The 25,904-nt window shown below is 33.8% G+C and overlaps 2 protein-coding genes across 3 annotated transcripts in view; both read left to right on the top strand.

Annotated features, from left to right (window-relative positions):
* Nucleotides 1-19,037, top strand: part of ko (Stork-head domain-containing protein knockout) — a 160,515-nt gene extending 141,478 nt beyond the window's left edge. For both annotated transcript variants that reach the window (XM_077429465.1, XM_077429458.1), the window contains exons 7-12: nucleotides 6,662-6,759; nucleotides 7,141-7,301; nucleotides 8,011-8,216; nucleotides 16,194-16,430; nucleotides 16,525-16,682; nucleotides 16,821-19,037. In XM_077429465.1, coding sequence (XP_077285591.1) covers nucleotides 6,662-6,759; nucleotides 7,141-7,301; nucleotides 8,011-8,216; nucleotides 16,194-16,430; nucleotides 16,525-16,682; nucleotides 16,821-18,719 — 2,759 coding nt within the window. In that variant the 3' untranslated portion in view covers nucleotides 18,720-19,037. The remainder of the gene's footprint in view (nucleotides 1-6,661; nucleotides 6,760-7,140; nucleotides 7,302-8,010; nucleotides 8,217-16,193; nucleotides 16,431-16,524; nucleotides 16,683-16,820) is intronic.
* A 3,150-nt stretch (nucleotides 19,038-22,187) lies between these two features.
* Nucleotides 22,188-23,939, top strand: LOC143913958 (uncharacterized). The gene is made up of 3 exons (XM_077434009.1): nucleotides 22,188-22,942; nucleotides 23,320-23,635; nucleotides 23,717-23,939. Exon 1 carries the CDS (start codon nucleotides 22,272-22,274, stop codon nucleotides 22,917-22,919), a length of 648 nt encoding a protein of 215 aa, XP_077290135.1. The 5' UTR covers nucleotides 22,188-22,271; the 3' UTR covers nucleotides 22,920-22,942; nucleotides 23,320-23,635; nucleotides 23,717-23,939.
* Nucleotides 23,940-25,904: the final 1,965 nt, after the last annotated feature.

Raw genomic sequence — 25,904 nt, 5'->3', positions numbered from 1 at the left:
TAAGGGGATGCTATCAGGCATGCAATAACTATTGAACATTAGTTTAGTCTTATCTACGTTAATTTTTAATCCTACTTTTCTACTTTCCCTGTCCAGCTGTGTTAGTCTGATAAGTAGGTCAGCTGAATCACGAGCTACTAAAACTATATCGTCTGCGAACCGAAGGTGACTCAAGAAGCGACCATTGATGCTTACTCCGGCTGTATCCCAATCCAAGTTCCTGAAAACTCCCTCAAGCACCGCATTGAATAACTTGGGCGAGATTGTATATCCTTGTCTTACTCCTTTTCCTATGCTAAATCTATCTGTACCTGAAAAAATTTTAACCGAAGCTGTGGCATTCTTATATATTGCAGCTAACAGTCCTACATAGGGTTCCGGCACTCCCTGTGTTTGTAGAGCGTTAAGTACTGCATTATGACTAACTGTATCGAAGGCTTTCTCATAATCGACGAAACCTAGGCACAATGGCCGTTGATATTCGTTGGCGCGCTCGATTAGTTCGCCAACTACTTGGAGGTGGTCCATTGTACTGAAATTTGCCCTAAACCCTGCCTGCTCTATAGGTTGGTTCTCGTCGAGGATATTCTTCAGCCTTTCTGTAATAACCTTCGTGAAGAGCTTGTAGATCGCTGAAAGTAAACTAATGGGTCGGTAGTTCTTGATATCGCTTTTGTCGCCTTTTTTGTGTATTAAAATGATAGTTGCGTTATTCCATCCTTCTGGTATAGCTTGGTTCTGGATGCATTTGCTGAAAAGCCTAGCTAAGATATTAATTAGGGGGGGCCGCCACATTTTAGTAAGTCAATGGGAATATTATCTTCCCCTGGGGTTTTACCGTTCTTTGCAGTTTTTAGCGCGGCCTCTACTTCGCTAGGCAATACTGCAGGAACCCTTTGGCCGTGTGTCGATTCCGGAGCGGGAAATTGACCGTTGTTGTTCTCGTAAAGTTTTGCATAGAACGTATAAACTCTGTCTATGATCTCTTCTCTATTCCCAATTATTACTCCGCTCTCTGATCTGATTGCGATCATTTGGTTTTTGCCTAAGAAAAGATCTTGTTTGCACTTTTTCAGGCTACGGTTATTCTTAATTGTATTTTCTATTAGCTTGCTGTTAAAATCCCTGACATCCCTGACTATTCTCTTCTTAATTTCCTTATTTACTAGATTGTATTCTTGCTTAATATTATCCCTATCTAACTTCCTTTTATGCTTAATTAGATTTTTGGTTTCCTCTGAAATTTTGCTTAGGAATATTAAATGATAATTCCTTTCTGTTTGGTACTTTCCTTTATTTCTCTGGTAAAGTGGAAGAGGGACTGCCGGGCGTGTAACTAGTGTTAAATCGACACTATTCTGATTAGCGATAAGCGATACACTCCGGCAGTCCTCCATTTATACATATGCATATACCACATTAAGGTGGGGAGCGGCCATAACAGTATAAAGATTGTCCAACCCCTCTTTTATTATTTTGGGGTCGGTCACAAACGGGCTGGACCATTGTACTATGTCCAAGAGACCATGGGGCAAGACAAATTCAAAACATTATTAGAAACATTTTTTTTTGCCATTTTTTTCTAAAAGGGGTTCCATGTGGGTGGATACATATTTATGAGCGATGTCATACTACTAGGTGAAGTATGAAGTATTACCCGGATACAATGAACATTGAAATTTTACCGTAGCTAGCTAATTCACCAGATCTAAAGCCAATTTAAAATTGTTGGGGGCTTCTAAAATCAATTGTTTATAGCAGTCCTAATACTAATTTAAATGAATTGAAAAAATATATAAACGATTTATGTATAAATGAAATGATAGATGCCTGTATTGAAAGTATGCCTAGCAGGATTACGGCTGTTTTATGCCAAAAGGGTGGGAGTTACTAAATATTAAGATGTTTTTGTGTAAATTCTATTTCTAATAAATACTTGATTTCTAATAAATAATTGTTTTTCTACCATAAATATGTAATTTCATTTCAATTTCCATTTGTTTTAATACTAAACATATGAAATTTCTGAAAAAATGCTGTGGTCCATCCATTTTAGCACACCACTGTACCTACATACATACTTCTGTACTGTAAAAAAAATCTATTTTTAGTTTGATAAAAATCAAATTTTTCTATTCCGAATGATAAAGAGTACTTTTCCAAAGAAAGATAATGAAACGCACATACATACATACATATATATGTTAATGTTTTCGTCTATACACTTTTCTCAAAATGTTAACATCCATCAAGACATAATCTTGGTTTGTAATACTTTATATTTAAGATATATGTAATTTTATCTACGGTATTTATATGTAGTATTTATTTTTTTAAGTATGCACATACATACATATTTGTATTTATGTATTATATAACTGCAGACGAAGATCTGAATTTTGCTAAATAAACTACTAACAATGTTTATTTCATTTGAAGTTGGCTCAATATGACAATTCGATTGATGAGATTGTGTGTTTTAATAATGAACTCAATCGACAATAATTCAAGATTGCAAAAGAACGATAAACTTCTTTCAGTTTGCATTGATTTGAACTCTTCGTCATAACAGTTTTTAATTAAGATCACTATCTAGCTCTTTATAAAATTCCGCTTATTGATGATCTGTCCGTATACATGTCTGTCTGCAATCGATTAAATTTTTGTTGAGATTTTATCTAAGTATCGTGAATACCGCATTAAAAAGTATTCCTATACGAATATCTTCATTGAACGTCAAAAAAATAACAATATAATTTTTCAACCGCAAAAAACTGCGGTTGAAAAATTAATTATTATTATTAAACACTAGGGAGCCTAGAAGGGTTAACAATCCATCACACGGACGAATAAAAGAAGAAACGCGCAAAAAATCAGTTGCAACATTTGACACACTTCAGAATCCCCGAATCTCGAGATCGAGTGGCTCGGCTTGTTCGTGCATTTTAAAATTTCGCAAAATATAATAAATGTCAAATTTGCGCAAAGCATGAAGCTCGCTCGCAATCGTCCCTTCGACGAATCGTATGTGGAACAATGGCCAATTGGTTTCGTCAATCGAATCATCGACTGACGGGTCAATCGTAGCACGCTTTTCAATCCGTCAAAGTGGAGGCAATGCGACTGACGTTTCGGTTGTTCGGCGATTAAGTGTTAATTGAATCGGCCGAGTTGACACTTTAAAACGATCGATCTAAGAGCTCGAATCGTTGTACAAACGAATCGAATTGCTTTATATTATAATTTACGACTAGAACGCTCATTCGATGTAATAAAACAATTTAAATTAATGAGCTGAACTATACATACTTCCTTCATAGGAAAACCTAGCTTGCACTATTTTTATATGAACTTAAATTAGTAGGTACATCAAGTATAAAATATGGTGACCGGAAAAATGCATTCGAGATAGTTGCACTCTCGAGACATCCAAACTTTCAAAGATGCTCAAGGAGAACTAACGCAATATAATTCCACAAAAAAGCGTCAAGGGGTAGTAAATTCTAGTGATAACTGGCTTACCTCGATAAAATAAACGAATTTTTGTTATTAATCCACAATAATAGTCGAAATATGATTTTTCTAAGTGGAATTTTATTTAATTCTCATATAAAGACAATTTAATATATTATCCCAATTATGTAATTCAATTCAGATTTGTGTAAATACTAGTACAAGCTTTTAACTCACAATTTTACCGATTTAAAATTCAGCACACTTCCAATTAACCCTTTTAAACGAAAACAAAAAATAGTGTGCCCAGAACACTATCCCAATAAACATGTTGCAATAGAAAATACTCAATATAAAATAGTATTAATAGTGGGAAAAAATCCCAAGTGAAAATACTTACTTTTGACTTTTGATTTGACCTGGACGATTATTTAGAGAGATTTGAAAGCTGAAAAGTACTACAAATGAAAGATAAAATACCCGATTATAGATTCCAATACTCATTTTGAACAGGAAATTTACAAATGTTGAGACATCGACCGAACAACACCAAGATATAGAAAAATCGCGCGATTTAAAAAACACATATCTCCGAATCTCGAGCCAATCAACATTTTTTTATTACCAGATTCGTGTTTACTGGGTATAGATCTATAAGAAAAGTCATATCTCGTCTCTGAACCATTTTTCGTGTCGAACAGTGTAATTATTGATGCATATAAATTTCTTATTATTCTATGTATTGTACATAGTTTTAATTTTGTTTGTAATATACCCATATACAATTTCTCGAAAATCGTAAATATTATTGCAAAAATAATTGAATTTTACAATTGTATTACATAACTAATAAAAGTATCTTTCTGTTGCTAAATGCTGCGGTGAAAGAAAATTGCATAAGAAAAATTCGCACAATGTGTCATTATACGGTCAAACAATATTTTTGCGAATAATAATAATTTTACATGATCATCATAATGATGATGACCATGGCTTTTAATATCACAATATAAAATACAAGATACATACATTTGTATATTCGTATTTAAAATTTAAAAGCTTCTACGTGATATAAATAGAGTACTTTTTGTTTGTTCAATACGCAAGTTCGTTGGACTTTTTTGAAGCTTTCAACTCTTTATCAGGGCCGGAGAAAAAAATCTTATTTTTAACGAGAAATCGTTCATGTTTGACACATTCAATAAAACATCGCGAGTTTCGACGTCTCGTCGAATATCTCGACAAACTGGCTTTGTGCACTTTTGTGTATGGACTCGTATAACGGTACTCCGATATAAGTACATATGTATAACATATGAATGTATGTACTTTTGTGTGTGAACGAATATTATACACACATTTCGGTATCTCTATGATATAATATATTCATCAATATTTAGATAGACACGCTAAAATTGAGCAAAAAATGTTTTTTTGAAAAGTAATACAAGAATTACTGCTCTTATCAGATTGTTCACATATGATAGTAAAAAAAAATACACACCTTAGTATGTCCACTATGAAAGTCAACTTTCATATAGATAAATCATTTTGTTCAAGGATTTATATTTTCCAGTTCTAGTACTGGTGTTATATACTTTTAGTATGCTTGTCAATCAATTCCTGCTGTGTAAAATGGCATATAAAATGCAAAAGTACATACATATATTGTGGGTCACTTTTTTCTCATCCGCATTCGCCATGCCTGTGTGAGTGCATATTATAATTTCACATCTATTACGAAACATAAAGCAGATCTGTTACGCGAGATTAAATCATTTCAAAACAATTGCATACTTAGATAGCTACCGATCACCAACAGCACGATATCAAGATGTAACGGGAACATACCGGCCGTCCACCGCGTATCTACAGCATCCATCAAAAACGTTTATACGCCTAAAACACACCAACCACTTGAAAATGCTAATTTTTTTCAAGACAGAATCGACGCTCAAATACGCCAAAGTGTAGTTTAGCAAATGTTTCACTGCAAACAAGAATGCAAAAGAATGTTAATGAAGAATTTGAGCGGATTTTGCGCGTAGGACGGAGTGGAGCGCGCTTTGTTTTAAGCGGCACTTGGACTAGACTGCACCCTGTTTGGAATCCCATCTCGAGATCTCCTTTTTCAAGGAGAGAAGTGTCCGATCACTTGGACAATGTTCGATTGGAACCTGTTCAGGTGCCTCGGGCTGCCAAATACCCGACCACTTGTCGCTTTACAATTGCCCGAATTTTGCATCTATGGTATTTTAAAAATGTCTTAATACGCCCTTGTCTATAAGCAATTTATTCTTAGGATTATTTCGTGGGGTTGTTTGATCCCTTTTAGATAGTTCAAATTGATGGTCCAACACAAACAACCCTCCCCGTTATTATCAAAAGTCTCTCCCCAACAAATTAAGGTTATGACCGACAGACCACTCCCTTTCACATAACACACATATTGATTGAACCTATTGCAGTCCCCTCTAGGTATGGATAATCGGAATACATATATAATATATAAATAGATGAGATAAATTAAAATCATACATAGGCAGCTGTTTTCAAAGACCAACCCAGACAACGGCCGTCCAAAATATCGATTGTGGCATTTAAATTCGGTCGAACAAGTTTAACGTTGAGGGCGTATTCTAATCCCTGTTGTAGCTGGTCTTGAATTTATAATTTTGAATAAACGTCTCCTCAAAAACTTGCATGACAGGGTGCAAATGCAAAATATTTCTTAATCTCCCTCGACAACCTCAATGTTACCGAAACGTGATTTATCGACGACAAACGGGAACGTGCAAAAATTTACAAATCTGCAGTATGGATTTTCTGTCTTAAATTCTACGATCTGCTGACTCAGCTGAAAAATCTCTTTCTTAGCTTTTTGAGGATTTTTTTTATCAAAATAAGTTTATACTCAAACACAATTCGTAACATAAAAATGCAATATTATATTTTCCTTAACGAACGTTGTGTTTGATTACGTTACATATGTACATATGTATGTATGTACTAATTACATTTCAAAGTCTCATCAAACACGCTTGGAAAACCTTCGGCAATTTTTAACCGAAAAACACATCTGTTAAAATATTTGTTTGCGACATATTTATTTGCATAACCCGTCGCACGTTTATTTTTCGATGATTCAAAATATTCGTCGCTGACATAAATTCTCGTGAGAATTATATGTTTGTTTTATTTATTTTAGGAGATATAGAGGATTGCATAGTCACTCCGGCTTTCCAAGGGCAATTTACACCACTTCCAGAAGCATTGTGCGATGTCATCATGGACATAACGTCACAGGTAGTTTCACATTTTATATACGACATGAATATGATTCTTCTCAAAATGACTTCTTACTAGTTTGAACTATATAAGGAAAATCTCTAAACTTTAAATTTATAAAAAAATATTTGTAAATATGATGTTATTTTTAATCAAAAGCATTTATTAAGTAAAATGGATAAAAACATATGTATTCTAGTTTGAAATCATATACTTACTTCGTACTTTTGTATTGATTATGTATATGAGTATGATTTATTAAGCATTAATACTTTCTATAGGTAAGCATTCATAACGTAAATTTACAATGTTCCATTTTTCCACATTGAAAAAGCCCATTCGTAAATTAACTCGACCATGAGCTGTGTATGTAATTTGTCTTGAATCATTTCTTTCCAGGGTCAATCTGCAACCATGGAGAACATTAGACACAACCTGATCGCTAAATTTCCTTCAATGCAAAGCCCTTCGGCCGAAGTCGTCTATGACACTTTGGCGCAATTGATGCAGGAGAGAAAAATCTATCAAACGGCACGAGGATATTTCATAGTCACCCCAGAGTGAGTCACACGTATATTTTCATCAGAAAGGATTGTAACTTTATCTTATCGGAAACTATCAAATTCTTAGTTAAATATTAGAAGTATTTAAAATGCGCTTATAGCATGCAATGCACACATTGCGTACGTATGCTAAGGATCCCAAAAAAATAAGTATTCTTCAGTTACCTAAATAAACACTAAAGCGAGAGGCGAACGGCACTTATTGTGAGATTCACTTTTTATATATAGAGTTCTTTGTCTGTTCAAATTCAAAAATAAATTTTTATACGTTGTAAAATATATTTTATGGTTGTCTTATGTAAATTTTCACGATTTTGTTTCGGGGACTATTTTTACGTCCGCCATTTTTGTATCGTTCTTAAAAATTCGTGATTTACATTACGTGAAAATGTGTCGTTTTTAGCATTTTTCCAAAGGTGAATACTCTCATGTGGCCGTGGCCATAAACAACCCACCTTTCAAATACATTATTAAGTTTATAGAACATCTTTTTAACAATATCGTGAGAACTTTGTGTTTATGTCTTTCACAAAAGCTAAAAAGCTTCACATGCCCATAATTGCAACCTTTTATCGAATAACCATGCAAATATTAACAACTACTTTCAATAATAAGTAAAATTCCATTTGAGATTCTCAGACCTGCACTTAAACTATTTAGGAGTGTGTAAAAAAATTGTTACGAATTGAATTTTTATCATTTTCAGACGACGCAGATCTCGATCCCATTCTCGCTCCTCGTCCAGACACCGGAATGTTCAAGACCAGGACAGTGAGACAGTATCGACCAGAGGGATGCTTCTGACCAACCAAGAGGCACTGCACAGCCTCTATGGAGAGATAACCACGATAAGAGATGGCGACCTCACCCACCAGTGTATCCAGACCAATCTGGCCGACGTCATATGTGGCGGTAACCACCTACTTTTTTCGTACACATACCCCTTTATCACTAATTCATCCACAAATCATAAACGTGAAAGTACCCGTTCATTCATATATGTATATGTATGTACATATATAGCTCATATATGTACATGTACAGCAGCATAGCTCGGACGTTAAGCTTCTGCTTACCGTCAAGAAGGTGCCGGGTTCTATCCCTGAATGAAAATGAATTTTTCAGAGTATGCTGTTGGTCAGACCTGGATTTGTGACTCCAGGTTGATCGTTTCCTATCAGAGTTTGCCAATTTTCTCTGATTTCATTGTTGAAACGGTTCCCGGAAAAAAAATTGGCTAAAAATCCTTCCTACCTACTATGTCACCACTATTTGAAATTTGATGGATGTACAATAAAAATTTATGTACAATTCATAGATGTCTCGTTAATTTGCGAGTTTTTTCAGTGTCTCGCAATTCAACGACTTATAATAAAAAAAATGCTGCATTTGTATTTGTAATTGGCCAGGAAGGCGCATTGGGATTTTCCTGTAAGGCCTTCCTGGTATATATGTAAAAAAAAATAAAAAAAAAAAAAATATATATATATATATATATGTATATATATATATATATATATATATATATATATATATATATATATATATATATATATATACCTACCCACATAGACTATCTGGTACAGTGTTCTAATACACGTTCGCGTGATTTATGCACGTTTATAGTTCTCGATATGAAATTGTATTCTTTATGAATGCGACGCGACGACTTAAAAGATGTCACGAGTCTATTTGATTTATCGACCACATTTGCTATAAGTATATGTATGTATATATGTATACATAGGATTTTTCCTAGTTCTACAATTTCCCGGTCGCTTTGTGTAGCTAAAGTATATTTTTACTTTTTTTTTTATGTAAACTCAATTTTTTCTAAAATATCCAAGTTATAAAATAAATATCTCGATACAAAACTGTGTCCTTAAGGCGAATAACACTAAATTTTAGAACAACATTTAATCAAAAACATACATATACAAATATGTACATACATATATAAGTCGCTGCCCTCCGTGTTACCAACCTGCGAAATTTCGAGACTCGTTTTCTCAGCTTTTCGTCTACTTAAACAGGAGTTTGTATATTGCATACAAAAATGTTTTTTTATACATGTACATATGTAATATCTTTAATATATGAGACATATTGTGATCATTCATAGATTTTTAAGATATTAATACACCTTTAAAATATTTATAAATATGTTTAAAAATAAATTCTTACTGTATTTTTTTTAATAGTTAATGTTTTTCTTGTAAAATAAGTATTTTAATAGTTAATGTTTTTCTTGTAAAATAAGTATTTTAATAGTTAATGTTTTTCTTGTAAAATAAGTATTTCAATACGTAAAACATGTTCGTATATGTGTTTTGTATATATACATACAAAATCGATGGCGAAATACACAGAAAAAGTTGGGAAAACGAGTCTTCAGATATTGCAAGTTGGTGGAACGAGGTCATATTTACTACTTAAAGCTCATAATCTGGTCGAGTTCCGAAATTTAGTGATTCTCGATTAAGCGACTATCTTTATTCTACATTAGTGTACGGATTCCCCAAACTACGGCTTGCCGGCTTTTTCCATAAAAAGTTCATATTCCTATGTGGCCCTCATCCATCATATTACATGTGTATATAAGATTTAGTTTAAAACCAAGCAAGAGTGTATGTATGAATGATGAAATTGGAAAGCTTTGGTCAAGTGTTATGTTTAAATTGATATGCCTCTTACCAAACGACAGTTTGTTTCGTTGCATTTTGAAATATGTACATATACATGGTTAAAGTCGTACTGGCCACCCTTATCGCATTTCCTTTCAAGAATTGAATTGACTATCAGTGGCGTACCGCTATTGGACTAGAACAGGAATCTATTAAAATAATGCATATTTACGCAGAACTTTTTTGGTACAAATATGGCAAAGGACTCGGCTCAAGAAACGATTCCCTCAGAAAAAATTAGTGCATATGTATATCAAAATTATGAAAATGGATTTGTTGGGATCTGGTACTTATAATATTCGGATATATGTAATATATTGCATTTCCTATGGTTAAATTTGATTTGTAAAATGTTGAATTTAATTTGTAAATTGTAGAATTTTATTAGTAAAATGTTGGATTTGGAGTATTACAATATTACAATAATTATTCCCCAAACTATTATTTTTAATGAATATATACATATTTTAAAAAATTCCCACGTTAGTCCCAATTATGTGTGATCAGTCAATTAAATTATATTATTGCTGTTTTATAATTTGTTTATGCTTTCGGACTATTTTTTATTTTTGAAAATCATCATGATCTAATAAAGCCAATATTTTTCAAGAACTAGTAATTAGATTTGAATGTATTGACAAACTAAATAAAACACGATAATAAAGAAATTGCAGCCGTAACCGAGAAATAAGATACCGTGATGAAAACTCATGAATAATTTCATGAATCTTATTTTACTATTATAAAGTAACAGTTAATATTAATATTTTAATATTAAAAACTGCATTTTAATATAAAACAAATATTATTTTCGGTGTGATAACCTGTTTTTTTTATTTATTATTTCATCATCGAACTTATTAATGTATTATCCTATATGTTTATCATATATTATTATAAAAACCAAAAATATTAGAAATATTAACAAACGTCAAATACTTTAATAAAATGTTTCAAAAAAAATACACATATGTATGAATGTATATACATATACATATGTATGTATTTAAAACTGCTTAATAAATGCAGTGGAAACTATTGTTTTCAAATACAATGCATTAAGTTAGTTTAAAATTGTCAATGTTTATATATTTTTGAGCGTAAAATTTTAGTATTAATAAAGCTCGGTTGGAGGCCCTCTAGAAGCCTTTTTAGTATCTTTTTTTTTTAAAGTTTTGATGACAAAAGATATGTTATTAAGAAAGGCAGACTACTTAGGATATTTTTGCTAGCACAAAAATTAAAAATTATACTTCAAGACAGATGTATTTATAGATGTATTTATGTATTTTTTCCATACCAAGTCTCCTGTTTAAAAGTCTCGATACTTCACTGATACATTTTTTTTTACATATTTTGCTACAGTGACAATACAGAATACTTGCCTCACTGTGACCAGACATATAAGTATAATACTAATACTATATATAAGAATACTAACATATAAGCATAATAGAAATACTATATATAGGAATTCGCGAGACATCTATGTTATACATAATAAATTTAAATAGTGGTTACATAGAGGGTAGGATGGTTTTTGCCAATTTGATGGAGGAACTGCTTCAACAATGAAATCAAATAAAGTCACAAATATACAAGTCTGACCGGCAGCATTTAGTATTATACTCGGAATAAATTCATTTCAATCGAGGTCAACTCACGGAATTGAGTTGATACTAAGCATGGAACTCTCGGTGCTTAGTATCAACGCAGTCACCAAGCCACGCTGCTGGCTGTAGCGTACGTACGCTCAGTACTTAAGCGACGCGCACGCATATGTACTACTAAAAAACCGCATTAAACCGTCTCATATTTGCAATTAATGTTTACAAAATCACCAAAAATCTCAATGCTGATAAAATTTTCCTCAGAAATACACTCGAAATTTTGCATGTAAAAAATCTACTCCGTTCATTGTTAATTGTGAAAAGCGCCAGTAGATCCGCTCTATTTACGTACATGTTAATCGCTCGTTTGTCGAGAACTCGTACCATTTCGAAGTCAGCGATCATTATCATTACTCAGAGGACGTTGCCGATGGCCACCGATCAGCGTATTCCCAGAAAGGAGACCATAACGACCCCATCGAGTAAAATGTTTAACGGTACCAGTGTCGATACCTAATACCTTATTTAAAATATTCAATGCGATGTATTGTATACCGTGGTGGATCGGATGTGCGCTTGCGATTTTACCTTTTGAACAATCACCGTGTAAATCTACTAAGCTTTGTTATTATATATGTATATATATATATATATATATATATATATATATATATATATATATATATATATATATATATATATATATATATATATATATATATATATATAAGCTAAGCAAAATTTCAGAGGAAACCAAAAATCTAATTAAGCATAAAAGGAAGTTAGATAGGGATTATAATAAGCAAGAATACAATCTAGTAAATAAGGAAATTAAGAAGAGAATAGTCAGGGATGTCAGGGATTTTAACATCAAGCTAATAGAAAATACCATTAAAAATAACCGTAGCCTGAAAAAGTGCAAACAAGATCTTTTCTTAGGCAAAAACCAAATGATCGCAATCAGATCAGAGAGCGGAGTAATAATTAGGAATAGAGAAGAGATCATAGACAGAGTTTATACGTTTTATGCAAAACTTTACGAGAACAACAACGGTCAATTTAACGCTCCGGAATCGACACACGGCCAAACGGTTCCTGCAGTATTGCCTAGCGAAGTAGAGGACGCGCTAAAAACTGCAAAGAAAGGTAAAACCCCAGGGGAAGATAATATTCTCATTGACTTACTAAAATGTGGCGGCCCCCCCCCCCTAATTAATATCTTAGCTAGGATTTTCAGCAAATACACCCAGAACCAAGCTATACCAGAAGGATGGAATAACGCAACTATCATTTTAATACACAAAAACGGCGACAAAAGCGATATCAAGAACTACCGACTCATTAGTTTACTTTCAGCGGTCTACAAGCTCTTCACGAAGGTTATTACAGAAAGGCTGAAGAATATCCTCGACGAGAACCAACCTATAGAGCAGGCAGGGTTTAGGGCAAATTTCAGCACAATGGACCACCTCCAAGTAGTTGGCGAACTAATCGAGCGCGCCAACGAATATCAACGGTCATTGTGCCTAGGTTTCGTCGATTATGAGAAAGCCTTCGATACAGTTAGTCATAATGCAGTACTTAACGCTCTACAAACACAGGGAGTGCCGGAACCCTATGTGGGGCTGTTAGCTGCAATATATAAGAATGCCACAGCTTCGGTTAAAATTTTTTCAGGTACAGATAGATTTAGCATAGGAAAAGGAGTAAGACAAGGAGATACAATCTCGCCCAAGTTATTCAATGCGGTGCTTGAGGGAGTTTTCAGGAACTTGGATTGGGATACAGCCGGAGTAAGCATCAATGGTCGCTTCTTGAGTCACCTTCGATTCGCAGACGATATAGTTTTAGTAGCTCGTGATTCAGCTGACCTACTTATCAGACTAACACAGCTGGACAGGGAAAGTAGAAAAGTAGGATTAAAAATTAACGTAGATAAGACTAAACTAATGTTCAATAGTTATTGCATGCCTGATAGCATCCCCTTAGATGATAAACCAGTAGAAGTAGTAAATAATTATTTATATTTAGGTCAAATAATTGACATGTCTGGTAGTTAAGATGAAGAGATAAAGAGACGTATGAAATTAGGATGGAGTGCATTTGGACGGATGAATGCTGTTTTTAAATCAAAAATGCCACTCTGCCTGAAGAAAAGGATCTTTGATCAATGCGTTTTGCCAGTGATGACGTATGGATGTGAATCTTGGACACTGAACGCCAAGATGCTAAATAAAATCCAATGCACTCAAAGAAGTATGGAACGCTGTATGCTTGGCATAACGAGGAAAGACAGAAAGCGGAACACGTGGGTGAGAAATATGACAAGGGTAGTGGATATAGTGGATAGAGTGAAGTGATTGAAATGGCAATGGGCGGGTCACGTAGCTAGGAGGATGGACGAAAGGTGGACAAAAGAAGTGCTTGAATGGTACCCGAGAGAAGGCAAAAGAGTAAAAGAAAGACCGCAAGGAAGATGGGTGAACGAAATTAGGAAAATGTGCGGAATGAGATGGATGAGGTTGCGCAAAACAGAGACGAGTGGAAGCGTGTTGGAGAGGCCTTCATCCAGCAGTGGATGGCGAATGGCTGTAAATGATGATGATGATGATATATATATATATATATATATATATATATATATATATATATATATATATATATATATATATATATGTGTACACACATAGTGCTTCCAATCCCGGAAGGTTACTTCAGCACCGGGATTGCGGTGCTGGAAATTTCCGATCCCGGGATCCCAGTGCTAGCACCGGGATTTCAAATTTATAAGAAAAAAAAGTTTATATATATATATATATATATATATATATATATATATATATATATATATATATATATATATATATACATATATATATATATATATATATATATATATATATATATATATATATATATATATATATATATATATATATATATATATATATATATATATATATATATGTAGATATGCATACATATCAGTGGCGTGCGGTGAAAATCTCCCTGTTTTTGTCGCGTAGCCTTACTTATATGACTCGATATGACGTCACCAAGTAAGTAAGTCTAAGTAAGTAAGTCTGTGCGACAAAAACAGGTAGAATTTCACGGCACACCACTGGATATAATCCATCCACTGTAGAAAGACACTTAGGTAAAATATGTATGTAAATAGATACTTGGTAAAAGACATTTAGGTCCATGCTACCTCTTTCACCGCCTCTCGACCAATATCATTTCGTATAGACAAGGGGTCCGTCTACACGAACAATATTACTTACAATATTTTCCGTATCCAGTTCCCATATAGCCACCTGTGGTGGTTATTTGGTAACTGGATACGGAAAATGTAAGTAATATTGTTGATGTACATATGTAGATGAAATGCTATTGGTCGAGATGGGATGAAAAAGACAGCATGTGCGTTTTAAGTGTCTTCCTATAGTGAATGGATTATACGTACATATACATATGTATGTATGTACTAACTATGTACACAAGGATAGAAATCGTTTCTGATACAGAATTTATTATACATATCTATGTATATAATAATATAAACGACGATTCATCGAGCTTAAGACTTTTGGGTAAAGTGCGTGTTTTTGTTCCCTGCTCTACATATGTACATATGTATATATGTATGTATAATAATTCAAATATTCTGCATTTGTACAATTTGAAATATTGATACATATTCTGTATGAAAATTTTAAATTTTATCAATATTAAAATTATTTAAAATTTATAGCATCTGCATTTATAGCCTTAGTTTATTTTGATCGTTTGATAGAATTTTAAATCAATGAAAATTTTGTGGTACAAAAAAAATAAAAATCCATATCTGGTAGAGGCGAAGGCTGCAGGCGAAGAGCGATGAGCCAAATTTGGACAAAATTCACATCTCGTTAATTGAAATATAAGATATATAGTAAGATTAAAATCGGAATGCTGGTATATTGTACAATAATAAATAGTTTGACCTCATTAAACATGCCAATTTTATGTTTCAAAAGAATTAAATACATTACTGATTTATAATATGTACGTTTACGTAATGCTTCTGCCCCAGTCGTTCCTTTGTATAAATGTGCTTTTAGGCGTAAATTGGTTTGCTATTTTTTTTTATACTGAAAAATGTGCTTTTTTGCCATCGTTCAGACATAGGAATCTTAATGGTGTCTCGTCGACATCTTGACAGGTGTTTAATTTACCATAAAATTTAAATCACTGTTAAAAATCTTTTGCACTCACGCTCTTCCAAAACAAACCAAACTATGCATACAAACTCTTTTCCCCCTTCTGGAAACGATTGTATTTCGCGAATGTGAATAAAACAAATGTTTCTAAATTAGCCCACGGATGAATTGCGGCGAAAATAAGTCCAAAGAAGAAAATTTTGGAATTTTTCCAACAAGTTACACTTTCCATCATTGTCTCATTAGAGTTTCTGCGAATGCACGATTAAACACAGCTGTGTTTATTTTTGCAGAATGCATTTTTTCTGCAGTCTTAATCACTCGGACTGACTTCGAACTAATAAGATACATAGATATTTCAGGAACGATTATGTATTTTACACTTTGTCGCAGGCAATCCGAACGACAAGATTCTATACGGTAGATCTGGCAAAAGAAGAAGTGCGTCGTTTCCGGCTGCTAGAAGTTTGGAAAGACGAGGCAGCGGAAGATTGTGGGGCAGTGGAAGTGCTAGCAATACTTCCCGTCCTCAACGTGCTGCTTCGGTCAGACATCTGCCACCACCTCCATCCAGAGCAGATAGCTCCAGCTCGACAGAATATCCTACTAGCACTGATTCGACCTCACCCAGTACGTGCAATCTACGTTAACTAATCTATCTAACTATTAATTTGTACTTTGTGTAAAATGAACTTGTAAAAGCTTTCTCTTGTGACATTTGCAGAAAAGGTGTCATTGTTGTCCCGCCTCTTCAGACGAAGCGGACGCAGCAAGCAAGGTCGCGGCAGCATCAAGACATTCTCTGCCCAGTTTCCTCCAACAGAATGGTTCAACTCCAAAGCTGTACACCTTCATTGCGTGGCCACGCAAACCAATTCGAAGGTTTGCAATGATCTTCATAACATTGAAAGCGATCCCTATTTACATACATATTTGCCAAGTCGCTACGACTTTATATTGACGTTACAGAACGCAAACACATCTATCCAGATGAATTAAAATTGACTTATTCATTTTCAGGAATCACTGCAGAGTCATCCATCTTGCTTGTCTACATTCTACGATGGATCAGAAATTTCTCAAAGATCCCTCACTTTACCTCGACATCGCCGCCATTTATCAACTGAATCGGGTCTAGCACCAGCATCTCCTTCCCCATGCTCGACCAGTCTTCCAAGATCGAGCCTATCAGCCAACAGCAAAACTGCACTTGAAAATTTCTCACCTCATAGAAATGGAGATATCAAATTGAGAGAAAGTCCTGGAGGTAGCTTGAGGAAGAGAGAATATTCTCATTCTGGTCACCTAATGTCGACGAGTGGTCCTTCCAGTCTAGAAAGCACCAACAGAGAATCAATGAGAACTCTAAGAAAAGACTCCAAGAGTGGTCCATCATCTTTGGAGAGTCAAACGTCTCCGGCTAAACGCTATCCAAGCAGTCAAACTAACAGTAGTGGTCACTCTAGTTTGGAATCACACTTATCTGACCGAACCTTGAAACCCTCACCTAGTCATTGCAATAATCAGGGTGGTACAGGTCTCAGTCGAGCTCAATCACTAGTTAAAGTACAAAGTCTACAAAGCTCTCCAAAGAGTTTACACAAAAATAGAAATCGGCCTCCAACATCAACTCCGGAAAATATTAAAGACAGCAGGAGCTCGTCTCCACAGCCCAAAATCAATTCACCAACTCCAAAAAAGCCAGTGACGGCTATTTCACCGGTAAAACTAAAAAACGAATCACCTAAAAGAGATACGTCTACACTAATGGCGAATTCAAATTCTAACAATTCTATTACTCTGAAAGTTACCACTAATACAACGGCTCAGAACGGCACCAATACTAAAGTGTACGTCCAAAATTCTCCAGCTAGATCGGTGATCACATTTGAAAATGGAAAAATAACTGAAACCACAAACGGTAGTAACATATTCATCATTAATGACGATCGACCAATTAAAAGTGTACCTGTTTCTGCTGAGGAACCCAAATCTGTATGTCCAATAAACAGTATTACAGAAACAACTATCGACAATGTACCAAGTTTGAAAACAGAAAACATTCAATCCGAACAGTATTTAGCAAATAACGACTTGATTAAAGTTCAAGAAACAAAATTTAATAAGAATGTCATCAACGATGTTTCAATGAATAACAACCGGAAGCTATCTCTACAATTGGGTAGCAATAACACGAATTCTAATAATGGATTGATTTTAAAAAACCAATTAAAAACTCCATCTGAAACTTTGTCCAATCCTAGCACTCCTGCTATCCACAATAACATTTTAATGTTTGACAGCATCGGGAATAGTGATCCAACCACAAAAAGTTTTGATAATTTAGTTGGATCAATTGGAAATTTAAGATACTATGAAAAAAACACATTATCATCATCAAATAGCTTGTTGGGCTCTCAAAACAAATTAAATTCAAACACCGATTTGAAAAGTGTAGATTTATTGAAGAAAACCAGTGCATTTCAATCATTCAATAGTAAAACAATTTCTCAGAGCAGAATGAGCTCGGATTCAATAGCTAGTAAATTGATCAAGCCGTCTGAGAACAAAAGTGCCATTATAATCGGATCAGAACCAAATTTGGCACTGAAAAATCAAGAACAGTGCAATTTAAAAGAAATCAATTCGTCTAATGAAATCAACTCTATCGAAAACAACAACAAACAAAAGCGTTACAGTTTGAGCAATGACGGTAAGAATGAGACCAACGAATTATACAACTTTCCGAGTCTGAGTGATTTGAGCTTCAATTTTACGAGCCTCGCTGCTCAAAAGATACTAAAAGGAGTCAGCATCAATAGCGTCGATACTTTGGTCGAACTTAATATGGCGTCGAATGGTGCAGAAAAACAAAATAATTGTGATGTTACAGTTTGTACAGATTTTGGCCTTGTATGATTTTTAAGAAACATATTGCATACATATGAGTATGTGTGTATTTCTTTTGTTAATATTTACCTTAGATTTAGGTCATAACTTATGCATTTTTAACGCGATCGTAACCCTCAATTGTGTAGTATATAATTTGACTTGCGTATATTGTAAATTTAGTACAAGTTTTCTATGTTATAAACAACATGAATTTATTTAGTTATAATGTACCTACACTAACAATACTCTTACAAATTCTGTATTTAGAAATATACAATTGATTAATTAGAACCATTTATATTTAAAAAACTGCAAAATGTATACAAATTAACAATATAAATATATGCTTCAAAAGAAATAATATATTCAATACAAATCCACCCTATTATCATCACAACGAAAAATTACACTGAGCAACAAAAAATCACGTTTTTGAGTTACCAGAGCGGAGACTAGCCAATCTTTACTAAGTTTGACCCACTGAATTCGAATATGATATTGATTTTTGTTGACACTTTGAGCGTAACAATCCTAAATTTTGAGTTAAAGACCGCAAAAGCCAAAAAACTGTAAAAATCGCGGATTTTTTTAAACGCTCATATCTCGGAAACGTTCACACACCAACAAAAATCAATATCATATTCGAATTCAGTGGGTCAAACTTAGTAAAGATTGGCTAGTCTCCGCTCTGGTATTTTTTTTTTGTTGCTCAGTGTTATTATAACATAACATACATTATTCAAAATCGTGTACATTGTTACAATGTTATGAGGACATATTTTCATGTTCCAAACTAACAAAATAGGTGTATTTTCTTCTCTTGAAAAATGTCTCCATAAATGTACTAAATATGCATATAAAATGTTAGTATTTAATTTTCATTAATACGATTCCAATGTTACACGTTTTTGTTTCCTATAAATTTAAAAACTAGCATAGATAGAGCTACCAAAAATCAGAAAAGAATAACTATATTTCAGATTCTAGGATAAAATAAAACTAGTAAAAAAACATAATAAAGTACATATGTACAAACAATATTTCTTATAGTGACATCTATACATTAGTAGAAAAAAATTAAACTGATTAGAAAACTAATACATACATATAATAAATATATATTAAAGCGACATCTGTATATAAAAAATGGTGTAAATTAAAACAATTTTATAAAAAACGTATCTTATAGAGACATCTCTAACTAAATAGAATAAAAGTATTATATAATTAATTAAAATTATTTCATAGTTTTCTATTTAATTTGAGATGTCTCTGAAAGACTTGTTTTTAAGAAATTATATTTATATTTAGTTTATTTTATTTAAATAGATATGTCTCTTTAATATATTTTTTCAATGTAAATGTACATATACTATTTTTCTAATTGGTTTAATAGGTTTCTGCTAATGTATAGATACATTATAAGAAATATTGTCGTGCATTTCAATGGGTGACCATATCGTGCTTTTCAACCAATATAAAACTTATTGAAAAAATTGATTTTGCGCTGAATAGTCCATGCGCTGAATTGTCATTGCGCTGAGTTGTCTGCGCCGAAAGGTCGGCGCTAAGTTGGTTTGCGCTGATTTGTTGTGCCACCGTACATTTACATTGAAAAAATAAATTAAAGAGACATCTCTATATGAATAAAATAAACTAAATATAAATATAATTTCTTAAAAACATGTCTTGCAGAGACATCTCAAATTAAATAGAAAACTATGAAATAATTTTAATTAATTATATAATATTTTTATTCTATTTAGTTAGAGATGTCTCTATAAGATACGTTTTTCATAAATTGTTTTAATTTATACTTTTTTTATATACAGATGTCGCTTTAATATATATTTATTACATGTATGTACATATTAGTTTTCTAATCGGTTTAATTTTTTCTACTAATGTGTAGATGTCACTATAAGAAAAATTGTTTGTATATACTTTATTATGTTTTTTTAATAGTTTTATTTTATCCTAGAATCTGAAATAAAGTTATTTATTCTTTTCTGATTTTTGGTAGCTCTATATCTATGGTAGTGTTAGTGTTATGGCAGGTTTTAAATTTATAGGAAACAAAAACGTGTGCATTGGAATCGTATTAATGAAAAATAAATGCAAACATTTTATATGCCTATTTAGTACATTTATGGAGACATTTTTCAAGGGAAGAAAATACACCTATTTTTTGTTAGTGTGGACCGTGACTGAATTGATTTTGCGCTGCATTGTCGGTGCGCTGAATAGTCCGTGCGTTGAATTGTCGTGCGCTGAGTTGTCGTGCGCTGAGTTGTCGTGCGCTGAATTGTCGTGCGCTGAGTTGTCGTACCACCGATTATAATTATTTTTCCTCAGGGTGACCAACATAATTTTTGGAACTGATTTTAGAAATGTTTTCATTAGCATTAGCATTAGTTTCGATAATATTTTGTTTTTATTCACGTAGACGAACTCTCAGAGTTTTTCAATCGATTTTATGGCGCACCGACATCTCAGCGCAAACCAACTTAGCGCCGACCTTTTGGCGCAGACAACTCAGCGCAACGACAACTCAGCGGATGACAATTCAGCGCATGGACTATTCGGCGCAAAATCTTTTTTTTTTCAATAAGTTTCAAATGCGTTTTCAAAAATAATTACTGTATTAATTATTGGGGCAAACGGGTTACGTCGCAAAAGTCAATCACTACCAGGATAACTGTAGCTACGAAAATCGCGTGCGTGGTCGCCTGGCGCACAAACATTCGGAAACAGAAAACCCCCACTTTTCACAAAAAAATTATATATGTATATACATATGATAATATATTATGTATAAAATCGGGTGGCACGACAAATCAGCACAAAACAACTTAGCGCCGACCTTTCAGCGCAGACAACTCAGCGGATGACAATTCAGCGCATGGACTATTCGGTAATTGGACTATTCGTCACATTGGGGTGGTCACAAAGACAATTTTTGCCATGAAAATCGCGAATACACAATATTTGGCACTCAAGTTCTCGTTACTATGATAGTTATCGTTAGTATGATGGACTTTTCGGCTGCCAGATGTTCCGTTATAGAGATTTTAGTGACTTTGTGACTAGTAATTTGTGACCAGTAATCACCGAACCGGACTATTCAGCGCAAAATCTATTTTTTCAATAAGTTTCAAATGCGTTATCAAAAATAATTAATGTATTGAAATTGTCGGTCATATCTACATGATAATTTCATAAATGCGAATAAATTTATTTGATAATCTTTGTGCCTTGAAATATTACGCAAGCAGGGTTTCTCAACTAAGGCCGCAAAAATTTATTTTTAAGCAGGGTTTCTAAACCGGGCACAAAGGCACAAAGAGTATCAAATAAATTTATTCGCATTTATGAAATTATCATGTAGATATGACCGACAATTTTAAAGCGTTTTCCCTATCTCGCTTTGTGAACTGAAACTGGTGATACTAAACATGGCAGCACTGATATATTTTATGGAGCAGCAACACTGCTATTTATGACAGTTCGAAATAGGTAGTAGTAGGTTCAATCTAAGGATTAGTGACGTTTGAATTGTCAGTTGTTATTTGGGTGTGTATGGCAGGTGTGGGGGCAGAGCCCCTCTTGCAGTGCGCAGGGGTCCTCGGCCGAGGGGCGCAGCCGACTCCAAACTTGGAATCACCGGCGAGAGACGAGCCGACAGCCACACCCACTCCAGCTCATGTTGTGCAAGAAGTTAAAGCCACCTTTGCTCGACTCTACCGAGCGGTACGGCTGAGAGAGATGCAAACTCTACATCAACTAGAACTTGCCTGGACTCTCCGCCCCTCTCACTCACCTCCACCTAAGCAAACTCCGCTTAATCTGCACAACGAGTCGCAACTGCTCGAGGAGATAAGCAAATTCGCCACCATCGACTTACACAGTTTACATTTGAAACCAAACTCGCTTCCCGAAAACTCTAACCATACATTTTCCGATGAGAATGTAGACGGTTTGCATTGTATTGGCTGCGGTAAGCTGCTCCTAGTACGGGAGGACTCCATCGAGGAATCGTCCGAAGTCAGCTCCTCTTCAAAAAATCAATGCGAGAACAATGTGGACAACGAGTCCAAAGTATCATGCGAGTCGATGCTGAAATTGAACCCCACGCAAGATTGGCTCAACCAGATCATATGCGAGACTGAAACGGAGCCGTCACAAATAGTCGATCTCATGGAACACAGTGCTATTGAGTGCTCTTGATCGAGGACGAACACTTCCAAAAAGTATCGCAATCTTAAATGCTTGTATTTATTTATGTTAATAATTATTTTGTATGGAATCTATAACAAATGATTCAGTATTGTAAAATGACGATACAATGTCAATATGATTTCTGCTTGAATAATTGCTTGGAAACAACTCTCCCATAGTACAGTCTCACAAAAATATTAATCTGAATTTTAGTTAATATAAATGAATTTGGAGTCTATTTAAAATGTGATACAAATGTGCTTCTTTATTTTATAATGTTAAAATTTCAAAATTATATAGAAGTTAAGATTCTATTTATAAGTTAGGCAATTTATATCTTTTATAAATTTAGTTTTAGCTATTTAAAAGTTTATACACCATATTATATTGATTTTATTTTATATTCCAGGTGCTGATTTTTTGAAATTAAATAAATACCAGTCAACAAATATTTTACTTTTTTCTACACTAAAATTTTTGAAACAAATCAGTACATATTGTACATAATATGTTCAACAATGACGGATCCATCCACGAAATTTTCAAGGGAGGGGGGCTATATTAACACGTGGAGCCCGGGGCGCGCACATATGCGCGTTTTGAATTTTTGACCAGGCGCCGGGGCGCGCATATGTGCGCGTTTCCTTTCTATAGCTTGGAGACGGAATTGCACACATATACACGCTCTGATGTTTTCATTCCTGATATTAGATGTCACTACTAGGGTTTGAAGAATATTATTTTTAAAAAAAAAAAATCTCAAATTTCTCTAACATATAAACACTTCGTTTTCGCTTTTCAAACAGGTGCATCGACAGCTTTGTGCATTTCAAAGACAAAAGGTGACTACTAGAAAAAAATATTTTGCAACGAAAACAGAACATTCGATCTAATTAGAATGAATGTACAAGCCATGTTCTATCCACCTATTCACCATTTGCTGTTCTTCGTTGGAAATATATTTTGTTAAAAGACCGCCCTACATTGGCATTTGGGTAATAATGAATTAAAACTCGTATTGATCCTGTCAAAACTATAGTTTCAATTTGATTATTCTGTAATTTTTCACAAAATGTAAAATTTTTTGAGCTGGTTTGGCGTCTTCTGGTCTCGCGCCTCTGTACCAAGCACCGCTTGCACATGCCACGCGTTGGCCCTGTATGTGTGACCCTAGAGGTAATTGGGTTACACTGAACAACAAAAAAAAATACCAGAGCGGAGACTAGCCAATCTTTACTAAGTTTGACCCACTGAATTCGAATATGATATTGATTTTTGTTGGTGGGTGATCGTTTTCGAGATATGAGCGTTTAAAAAAATCCGCGATTTTTACAGTTTTTTGGCTTTTGCGGTCTTTAACTCAAAATTTAGGATTGTTACGCTCAAAGTGAGTATTGGAATCAATAGTCAGATATTTTTCCTATTAATTGTTATATTTCATTGCTTTAAAATACTTCTAATTAATTGTCTAGCGAATTTTAAAAGTCAAAAATATATTTTTTTACGGATTTTTTTTCCGTGCTATTTTTCATTTATTGGATTGGTTTTCTAAAAAAGCCAAAAAACTGTAAAAATCGCGGATTTTTTTAAACGCTCATATCTCGTAAACGATCACCCACCAACAAAAATCAATATCATATTCGAATTCAGTGGGTCAAACTTAGTAAAGATTGGCTAGCCTCCGCTCTGGTAACTCAAAAACGTGATTTTTTGTTGCCAGTGGCGTAGCGTGAATTCCAGGCGCCCCCCCCGCAAAATATTTTAAGGCGCCCCCCCCGCCATATATTCATATTATTTTCTGGACACATCAAAAACTTTTCTGGACTCATTGGCAAACACGACTATTTTGTTAAAATTTAATACTAATCATTGCTAATACTTTAAGTCGATGTTGTGACATAGTTGACCTTGAATATTTTTTAATAAGTTTCAAATTGTGAACGAGCGCTCCGCAGTGGTTACAGTTACCGGAAGCGTGAGGAACAAGATGATTTAAATGATGAATTTAAATTATAAAAATTACAAATGAAGTGCTTTGCCAAATTATGAACACGTTGATCTTCTTTATTTTTACAAGGTTTATTTTCTTTTAAGCACGAACGGAAATCAAGTATCTGATCAGGCAATAATTCGTCAAGGTCATTGACATATTAGTTGGCTAGAGACATAGCTTCACGATATACATATGTACATATATGTAAATCGTCATCTGATAATTGTTTTGCAGGAAAGCGAACTTTGAAACAATGTTTAAATAACGTGATACGACCCTTCATTTGCACTTAGGTTACGTTTAGTGCCGCATTAAAAATTGTTCAAAATTTCTTTTAATGGATCCTGGAATCGTATATCATGACTGAGTTCATCAAAATGCTTTTAGATTCAATTTTGGCTTCAACCCTAATATTGTTGAAATTGTTACGAATCCTTCAAATTTATTTCTAAAATTACTGATCTCGCAATATGCATTTCTAATCATAGACTGAGCACTGATATCATCAGCGTTTTTTTATTGAAGGAACTTTGAAACAAAGTTGAGAAACCGAAGAATTTTTCAAGAGGGACGAGTAGGAGAATAAATTCGAAACTTTCCATTTTCTTTTTTAGTCACTTTTCTTTTGATTGTTCATCATTTCTTTTACTTTTTAAAATTATTTCTGTAAGAAATTTTAAAACATCTGTACATATATATACCTACATACATATATATGTATCGAAGTGCATTAATAGAGTCTAATCTGGACGACCAACAAGCAGTGCACAATCTGTTTAAAGTAACTGATGATGAATTTTCCTTAAAAATTTCCCACCTGTTAATGTTGACAGCTAAAAATTTATAAGTTTATAAATTTTTACGTTTTTACGCCTCATATAATTTTATTCTATTGTTTTAACAAAAATATATACAAGAATAAGAGAGAATTGTCAGCTATATGTAAATACAATAAAACGAGATGCAATTAGGTTAAAAAATAACAGAGGTTTTTAAAAAAA

Source organism: Arctopsyche grandis, chromosome 1 (genome assembly GCF_051622035.1).
Source record: "Arctopsyche grandis isolate Sample6627 chromosome 1, ASM5162203v2, whole genome shotgun sequence".
Classification (NCBI taxonomy): domain Eukaryota; kingdom Metazoa; phylum Arthropoda; class Insecta; order Trichoptera; family Hydropsychidae; genus Arctopsyche; species Arctopsyche grandis.
This window is presented reverse-complemented; position numbering and strand designations above follow the sequence as displayed.